The sequence below is a fragment of the Trichoplax adhaerens genome, genomic scaffold (assembly GCF_000150275.1).
Source record: "Trichoplax adhaerens TRIADscaffold_1 genomic scaffold, whole genome shotgun sequence".
Classification (NCBI taxonomy): domain Eukaryota; kingdom Metazoa; phylum Placozoa; class Uniplacotomia; order Trichoplacea; family Trichoplacidae; genus Trichoplax; species Trichoplax adhaerens.
Genome location: NW_002060943.1, coordinates 11783817 through 11793596, shown reverse-complemented (window position 1 = coordinate 11793596; position 9780 = coordinate 11783817). Strand labels below are relative to the sequence as shown.

Genomic DNA, 9780 nt, shown 5'->3' with positions numbered 1-9780 from the left:
AATGGCCAATATAAAGGCATAAGGACGTAAATAAAAAAAAATAAAAGGTAAAATTTAGCGCACTGCACACAGTACAATCAGTTCACATGTAAATCAGATAGCTATAGATTTGTATTCATAAAAATCAATATCAACTTCTTTATATCTATATCTATAGGATGATAGAATGGGATGTCTTTCTAGACTAAGATCGAACTTCATGTTGAAATCGTAGCAGAAAATTAGTAGTTTAATGCTAACATCGCTATAACTTTATACTTGAGAAAGAGCAGATAAAGATAATTTGATAATGTTCGTTTCAACGTATGATTATGCTGAAATTACATGTGCCGTCCATATAGAAAATTCGATAACTACAGCACTTGCTATGATTTGATTTAAAATTTTTATCCCTTGTAAAACTCTTTTTAATGACGGTTTTTTTTGTTCCTCTTTGCATTAGAGAGATTGAATCGTAAATTAATAGCTAAATTAGATAGGCATGGCCTTGAATAATGGTTTCTAACCCTTGCATATTTTAATAAAATATCTATTATTGGGATGATCCTTAACATCTATAAGTAAATAGTTCTACGTGGTTCTAACTATTGTTGTATTGATAGAATTAGTTAAATAGATCATAATTTAATGGGTAGTCATGTCATGGTCATCATTATAAATATTATAACTCCAATTTGGTTACTTTAGTTGTCAACGTCTAATATTCCATTCTATTAATGTTTTTTTAATCTGGATCAATCTTACTTTATAAACAATCAGCGTAAGATATCGATTTCGATGCTACCAACCTTCTCATTATATGAACACGTCACATTTCAACAATAATGAAGACATCTCAATAACATAACAAATTATTGTCATCAATCAGTATATCATAGATGCTATGGTCCCTAAATACAGCTAATGACAATAAATGTAACCAATCAATCATAACTGGGCAGTCATTATTGCCAAAACATAAGCCACCTAATCTAAGTGTATCTAATTGTATTATTTAATCAACAATCAACTTTATTATAGGATAGAGTAAATGCATCCATCGACACAGTATCACGTGGCATTAGCCTATTACCGGTAGTAAATCAGTCATTGTCCATGATTGGGACTATAGATTGTTTAGAGTGGCAAATATGATATATTTAATATAGAAAAGTTTTAACTGACGTATAGAAAGGGCGGAGGAATTACAAGAGGAGGAGAATCTTAATGGCCTGATAATTTATAAGCTTTGAATCAAAATAATTTCTATCCCTTTCTAGCCAGTTTATGGATAGATGTATTACTCATACCAACTGTATGCGAAGGCAGTAATGTTCATGATCATTATAATTCTTCTTTGTTCTTTTCTGACGAGAAATATAAAATTGAATGACTATTATTCGGTATGCAAACATAATCATTACATGATGCTAACCTAGCAGTCATTATAGTTATCCAGTTACCGTACCTGGAAAGCATGATAAGGCATAAATTTTTTATTAACTATAATTTTTATTCGGAATCGATTTAAACTGGACTGATAATGCTATTAAATTAAAATAAACATGGATTAGAGTAAGCAAGCAGGACAATAGTTCACATACTGTTATGAATCAATGAGAATATATGCTGTTTTAAAAATCCATCAAAAAAATAATTATCGCGCTGAGAATAGAACAATGTCTACATGTAACTACATAAGAGGTAAAAAAAATGCGTTTTTAAATGATCCAATTGAAATTTTATCAATAATGACATACCATATCCGGATAAGAAAAGCTGGGATATGATCGTATTATATCATACACTATTTATAAATCAATGGAATTTAATGTTATAATTGGTATGGCAGAAGAGTTGTCATTGACTGACCCTAGCCATGTGTATTTAAGAATAAAATGTGATTTGAACATTATTGTGAAAAACTTATGATAATGATTCGCAATTAAAATTTTTTATTATGCCGCCACCTATCAGTGCTAATAGCTTTTGCGGTATCTTCAAACACCTTTTATCTGAGAATTTTATATTCAGAACTGCGAAATAAATTTGCATCAGGATCGATTGTAACTAAATATTAGTTTAAGAAGTTTAAGACTAACTGACTGTAGTCCTTGGACTATATTGCAATTTGAGATTGTTAATTATTAATAAGCAAGATTTTATTTTATTGAACCATTAGTTCTAAATAAAGTCTAGATTACTTACCGCCATTGAAGACGTTACAATATAAGGTTCAGTGCTAACGTAATAGAATTAAGATGATTTCAATTATAATTTGTTAGAGAGTGAATCTTGATCGATTATTGATTCAATTTAATATCTTTAGATCTAATTACAACGATAAGAAAAATAGTAGTTGATTATTTTTCCTTTATATAAAATTTATCTTAATCATACATTGCAACTATTGCAGCTTCTGAGGTATAGGTAGATCTAACAGCTTCATCAATTAAGTTTGAACTTTGCAGCCTATTTACTAATAGAAAGCCTCTTTGTCTAAGCAAGAGTTGAAAGTTAATAGCAAGCTATAATTACTGCCAAGGTGAAATTTAATTAGTATAAAGGATGCCTCTATATTAATTGAATTATTAATGATTCGTATAGCATTACCGTAAAGCAAAGATCTCGTCAGAAATATTTCCTTTCGATGATTTCTTCTTTAGTTTTGATATAATTAAGCATAGATCACGTCTATGACCGCGATTAAGGCATTAAATATTGCAGTTGTTGGAATTATTTGTAAAAAATATTAATATTCAAAAGATTTTAGACGGAAAATGCTCATTCTTCAACCTTCGATGTCTGTAATTACTGATACGAGTTTAACTTATTGCATTCTGGCAGATTATGATAATTAATCAAACGAGAACAATCCCCCATTTACGTAAGATCAAAATATAAGGTCTTTGCACGTACAGAGTCTCAGTATATTAGCTAAATGACTATAAATCGAGCAAACAAGTAATCATGTAGGTTGCCTATAGATTATATGCCGTTCTAGATTCAAGGTTATTGTCACTTTAAGAATAATTACAACTGCATAAATTTCTCAATTTTTTCATCTGTATATTTTTGCTAAATTATAAAGTGATCTGATTTTTCCCTTATTTATCATAAATTGAAGTCGTTAAATATTATGTAGGTTACAATTTATGCTATATATTATAAATATAAAACGATTAATATTCCTATCTATGAGGCTTTGAAGAAATCACGCTTCAAAATGCCTAAACCCCAAAGTTTGCTTTATTTGTCCTCAGGATTCGCCATGGAAGTAAGGACGTCGATGGCAAATTAAATATTAATCTGCCTAATCAACGATACAGGAATATAATAATAAATTATTAGAGCTACTATAAAACACTAAATTAGTGTAATTTACAATATAAACATTAATTGTTGTAGCTATGAATTATTTGAGCTATTTATGTACCTGATATGAAACTTAAATTACAGTATCCTTTAATCGAAGATGCATGATTTAGTAGAGCCAAGGTTCTTCAGTTTTCAGCTAATTAATAGAGCAAGGATATCGTAATGAAATATTAACACTTTTATATAGGCGATAATATCCAATAGCTAAGTCTTGTCGAATATTATTCTATATCTAGATTACTAAATTTACTAATGGCAAGTAGATCATCATTGCTTTCCGATTCAGGAAACTGTATCGTTTTATTTACGATCCTATAATGATTATAGTTAGAAATATTTTTGTGTGGATACGTCAAAATACAAACTTTATTATCCCACGTTCACTATAGTAAATGTGGAATAGTTATGATAGGACTTGATAGGACTAATCTCAAGGCTGTTCATAACTATCATACCTATGCTATCCAGTTTTGGAGGCTACTTCCGCAAACAGGATCATGTACTATTTGGCAGAAACAAAAGTTTTTAGGGTAATTTTATCTTCTATAGTGAAAACTTTGCTGGAAGAAAGCAATTACAGGTTAATCAGTAGGGCACTCCATCTATTGCTCTTCATTTCAAAGCAAATGCATTTATTAGAACACACACTTATGATTTGTGTTTACAACCAGATCATTACTCTAAATGCAACAGAGTAGAATTAAAAGTAAAGCGTAGCAATAAATTCAGTCCATTTAGAAATAAAATGAGCTTCGATATCGAATTGTGTCGCTGTGTTAGCTTCTAGTATTAGCATGGAATAATATCACTACGTCTCAACATTTGTGTCATTCTGCATCGTTCTCGATGTGATCTCGATAATCAGCATCGACATCAGGACGGAAGTAATGTTATGCTATATACAAATGTAACACACGTTAACTAACTGCTTTCAAATAGTAGCATAAAAAGGTTAAAGTCTTATCTAAATTATGAATGTAAAGTAGATTTTTGTGATATCAAATAGGTGTTTATTCTGCATCTACTTGCAGTTATATCGTATTTTTATCATGATATCGAACGTTCATATTTAAATATAATTTTAATATTGTTCTTTATATTTACATCATCTCTGAAGTGTGCTAAATAAAAACATGAAGTGCTATAAGTACTATAATTACATTTAATATATTTGGAAATTATGATATTCAAAGTCAAAATTGACAGAAAGAATATTATTTGCAAGTAATGAGGCACTAAATATATACTGATGCTATAGGCAATGATGGAAATTATTTTATGAGCATACTCAGCAGTTTCGTAAAGAATTTAAGATTAAATGTGGTACGATTGCAATTATAATCACTTTAGCAACCCTATTATTTAAAATGTTGATAAATTTATACAGTTTTAAAATGAAAAATTTCTACTCTTTCTAGCTAGTGGCTCTTACGCAGAGCATTAATCTTCACGTATAATAATAACAATTTGTGCGAAGTTAATTGGAAAGAAATATCACAAAGATATAATATAGTTGGTATCAAGAGAAGAGCGTAACGAACATTAAATAGTGCACTTTATTAGAATACATTATTAGTAAAGGTTAATTTTGGATATCAATGTTTTTTATGAAAGCATTGCAGTGCCTTATATCAGTAGTGATGTATTGTAAATATCATACTCGTGTACAAGGCTGACAGGTAACATTTTGTTAATATTATAATCTTGACTCCCAGTAGGTATATCAATTGCGGTCATCGAATGGGAAATGGTCACACTTTCTCTCTAGCTTTACAGATTGAAGAGCTTAATATTGACCTGATAATTATTAATGACAAAAGCAATATATAATTTCAACTGAGGGAAGACTAAATTATTTCATTTTTAACAACACAAGCATCATGAACAAATTGGCAATCTGTCTTTCAATTTACCCGCAGATTTGCTATACCGACTACTTCAGAAAATTTGTAGCAGTGCATCGCTTTTATTTGTTACCAAAATTTATCACGTTGTTTTATTTAAGATAATTAAGTAAAATACATGTTACTATCAAAACGGTTACACTGAAATATATTTTATCTTAGCTATTAATCTATTCAATACCATATATAAAGAAAAAGTTAGTTGCTTTTTGATTGCTCATTTAAAATCACAGGTTTTATCGTAAAGCAAACGTGATTGATGAAAAATTACAAGTTGTATTAATAGTTATACATGAAAGTAGCCTATGCTTCAGATAATCTAAGTTGCCTTGACGGTTGTAACATTCCGCTATATATAATAGGTCTGATATCTAGTTAAGAAATATTTTTAACTATCATAACTTGACTCTGCGACGAGGAAAGGTAAAATAAAAGTCTTTAAGTAACTACTGACTTAATTAAACGCTCTTCTATGGAACGTTAAGCACACACAACAAAGTACGCAAAGACAGATCTTTTAATAGCATAGACACATCCATAACTTTTCACAACCCACTTCTTACTCGAAATATTTCCGTTGATATAGGAGCGGCCTAACTTATAAACAACAACAGCATTACTATTATACCTTACTGGGAACTGAGATGCTCCTCACAGAGCTGTTCTATCAGTAACTATTTTTCACCTATTGCTCATACCCAATCTTAATCTAAGCATGAATGTTATCTAGTTCAAATATCATTAGCTAGAACTTGAATCACTTTACTACTATCTATACACTACAACCACCAATATCAAATATATAATAAACTATCACAAATAATATCCACGCTATGGCAGTACTTACCTTACCTAACACTACAACTATGGATATTTTCCTTATTAGCTACTAATGTGCTGTTATGCTATCCTAACAGTAAGATAACACCGTAGTATTAACCAACCTTAACGATACTGTCACAATTTAAACTCTGCGACAAGGAAACTTAAAATAACAGTCTATCAGTAAGTACTGACTAAAACGCTCTTTTACTAAACATTAAATACACACAGCAAAGTACCGTAAAGACAGAACTTTTATTAGCATAGACACATCTACAACTTTCAACTTAAAATGTTTCCATTTATATAAGAACCACCTAACATCTAGACATTAACATCATTATTATTATACCTTACTAGGAGTAACGTCTTGAATTGAAATGTTCCTTAAATAGCTTTTCTATCAGTAAACATTTTTAACCTATTACTCATACTCCATCTTAATTTAAGCATATATGATGTCTAGTTCAACTATTATTAGCTAGAACTTGAATCATCTTACTACTATCGGTACATATCAGCAGTCGATATCAAAAAGTAATAAACTATCACAAATTATATCCACGTTAAGATATGACTTATCTTACCTAGCACTACAAATATGGATACTTTCCATATTAGCTACTACAGTACTATTAAACTATCTTAATGGTAAGATAACACCGTACCAGATATGAAAAGTGCCAGCTCAAACTGTCAGGTTTAGGTCTACCCTATCAACACTGTAACTAGATGCTTTCTAAGTCTATTTTGATGAATTTGGCAGTTTTTCTTTGTTTCTTGGAGGTTTACAATATTGTATCTAATTGGTTTCGATTTCTCTTCTTCTTTTATCAGATGTATTTTTAGGTAACTCATGCCACAGAAAATATTCTGTTTTTTTGAACATATCAAAATTTTTATGTTCGCGTTCTCTTCTTGCGAGGTTCTCTGTTTCACCTACATACAGAACTTCATCTCTAGAATCAGTAATCATATAAACGCCTTGTCGTTCTGGTGGTGGATTGGATCCAGAATAATTGTTTTTCTCAAAATCTTCAACAAATAACATTCTCTCTAATAGTCTTCCTCGAACTAGATTAATCTGCTGTTGTGTACATACAACAAATTGTCTATAAAAAGAAGTTTACTATGGTAAACAAAGAATAGTGTAGCAAAGGACTAAAAAATTTAGTTCGCGTTGGGTCTTATATACCTTCACAGAATTGCAAAAGCTTTCGGTTTCCGAAATTCTTAAAATACCTGAAATTCCTGCTACGAAATCAACACTTTTTTATATAAAATTGCATAATTTGGTAACCCTTCTCAGAGTTGTAAAAGCTTTCGGTTTCCGAAATTCTTAACATACATACTTAAAATTCTGGCTACGAAATCAACAATTGTTTCTATGAATTTGCATAATTTGGTAAAGTAAGAATAATTTTATACTAAACATCTATAAAGGACTGCATTTTTTAAGCCCTTTACTACATTACTCTTTAACTATAGCGATATGTGTGGCATAGTAACTTATGCACTTTAAAATAGGAACAAATTTCATTCTATAATCCAGTAATGTAGTGGGAAGCCGTTGGCTACTTCAATAAAAAGATATTTGCTGGCTTCTCGATCGAAGTCATCATGGAATCCACACAGTATTCCATTATTTCAGGAAGCGCAATATTTGAGGCTTAGTAATGTTACCGATACTGACTTTTCAGATGCATTAAAATACAAATATGACAATTAAAAATACTTTACTTGGTAGCTTTATCCTAATAAACTGATTCCTTCCTTATAATTCTAATTCAACTCATCTGAATTTGACGATTCCAAGGCAGTGTTGATAGTAGCCAAATGGTGTATTTAAAATAATTTTAAATAAATATAATAACATTTTCTTTTAGCCACAGCCAGATAATTTTCTAAAGCAAACTCGAAATTACTAAAGACGTTTAAGCAATAAGTAATAATGAAAATGATAAAATAAGATGATAAATTGCCATGATAGTTGTAACATATTCCAGTTATGTACAATAGGTCTGATATCTAGTTAAGAGATCTATTTGCAAGATTTATTTTTATAATTATAGAAATAAGGCTTACAGAAGCCATAGTTAGACAAAGCTTATAAGTAGTCTAAAAGGAACAGCGATAGATTAGGTAGAATGCATTACAACTGCGATATTTTTTTTTTATCATCTATGATGCCTAATCCAAATTTTGATATATTATTCCTACCAAATTTAATTCTCGGTCAGAGAATTCTGGTATATTGGAAATTTTCTTAAAATTACAGAAAAAAAACCTTCTTTAGCCATAGCCTAACAGATCCTACAAATGCTTTCTATCTAATCATTTAAATGGATAGATAACCATAATTATTACAAATCTATTGCAAGGGTTACTCTTTATCGAGTTTAACGTTAAGTTTTAATCATGGATGCATTTATGTTTACCGTTGGTGTTTACGTATACTGCATTAAATTCAACTCGTGATAATGGAACGATATAACGCTTACTTTAAAGGATTGCTATTATAAGATCAATGACAGATTTCATTTAACTTTCGATTGATCAATATACACTATGTGTATGCAGATATAATTTCGAGTAATATAATAGTAACAACGTAAGCGAAATATTACTATGAATAGTAGCAAACGTTTTCTATAACAGGTTAAATTATGTCCAGTTAAGCTTTAATTGATGCTTGATCCGATACGATTGGTTATTGAAATATATTAATATATGCTTATTAATACAATGAAGATGCAAAATCAGTGCAGTGAAAGCAATTAGATTTATTCCGGGCAACTAGAAGGTGTTTATAAGTCTGATATTAACTGTGGCACTCTCTCTTTCCATACAATTATATTATTGATCTTCACCAAATTCATCTCGAATCACTCTTCATTAACAAGACAATATAAATATTGAGGGTAATAGATTTGTTTAGTGCGGTGTTCCAACATAGCCATTATCTCCGTTGTAATCTCCATTTATCGATATTACTCTAAAATTACAAGGCAATAATGATTATTTTACTCTTCTTTCTGCTCTGACAATAAAACCGCTCTAAATTAATCCACTATTGTGTACATACAACGATTGTCTATTAGATTGGAAATGAATAACTGGATTGCTATCCTGAATGGGATACTAAATAATAGTTCTATTCTCCTGACCTGGATGACGTTACCTATTCTCAATGTCAGTAATTTCATTCCTGTATCTTTAACTATTGTTTGGAGTTAGTCTTATCTAAAACTCTATTGTTCTATATCTAACTAAAATATAGATAGGCTAGATAATAGTCAATAGGAAACAATCCCCACCTTAATTTGTGATTGGCTATAACAATCTACTACAGTTGGCATAATTAAATCAGGAAAAGTAGAGAAAAAAATTTTTCCCTATCTATCAACGAATTGTTCGGTTCAATGACTGTTTTCTAACACAACATAACGCTTGTTCAAGACATCATATAAATATTATTAATTACTGTCATAGGTGTGTCGAATTCACCAGGTTTCGGAAAAAGAGCGCTCCTGACTTACCAAGGTTAGAAGCAACAAGGGGAAAAAAGAACTTGCAACGTAAGTTTAACTGTTTATCCATCGCTTTTAGATATTAATTTTAACCATTACAGTCTCTGATGTTGATAATGCAAGATAGTAAAACAACAACGATATCATGTAATCTTAAATGTGATCAT

The 9780-nt window shown here is 30.2% G+C and overlaps 1 protein-coding gene across 1 annotated transcript; it reads right to left on the bottom strand.

Moving 5' to 3' along the window:
* Positions 1 to 6885: 6885 nt before the first annotated feature.
* On the bottom strand, positions 6886 to 9683 carry TRIADDRAFT_52710 (uncharacterized protein; the record flags this gene model as incomplete). The annotated part of the gene is made up of 3 exons (XM_002108302.1): positions 6886 to 7195; positions 7432 to 7468; positions 9623 to 9683. 3 exons carry the CDS (start codon positions 9681 to 9683, stop codon positions 6886 to 6888), a joined length of 408 nt encoding a protein of 135 aa, XP_002108338.1.
* Positions 9684 to 9780: the final 97 nt, after the last annotated feature.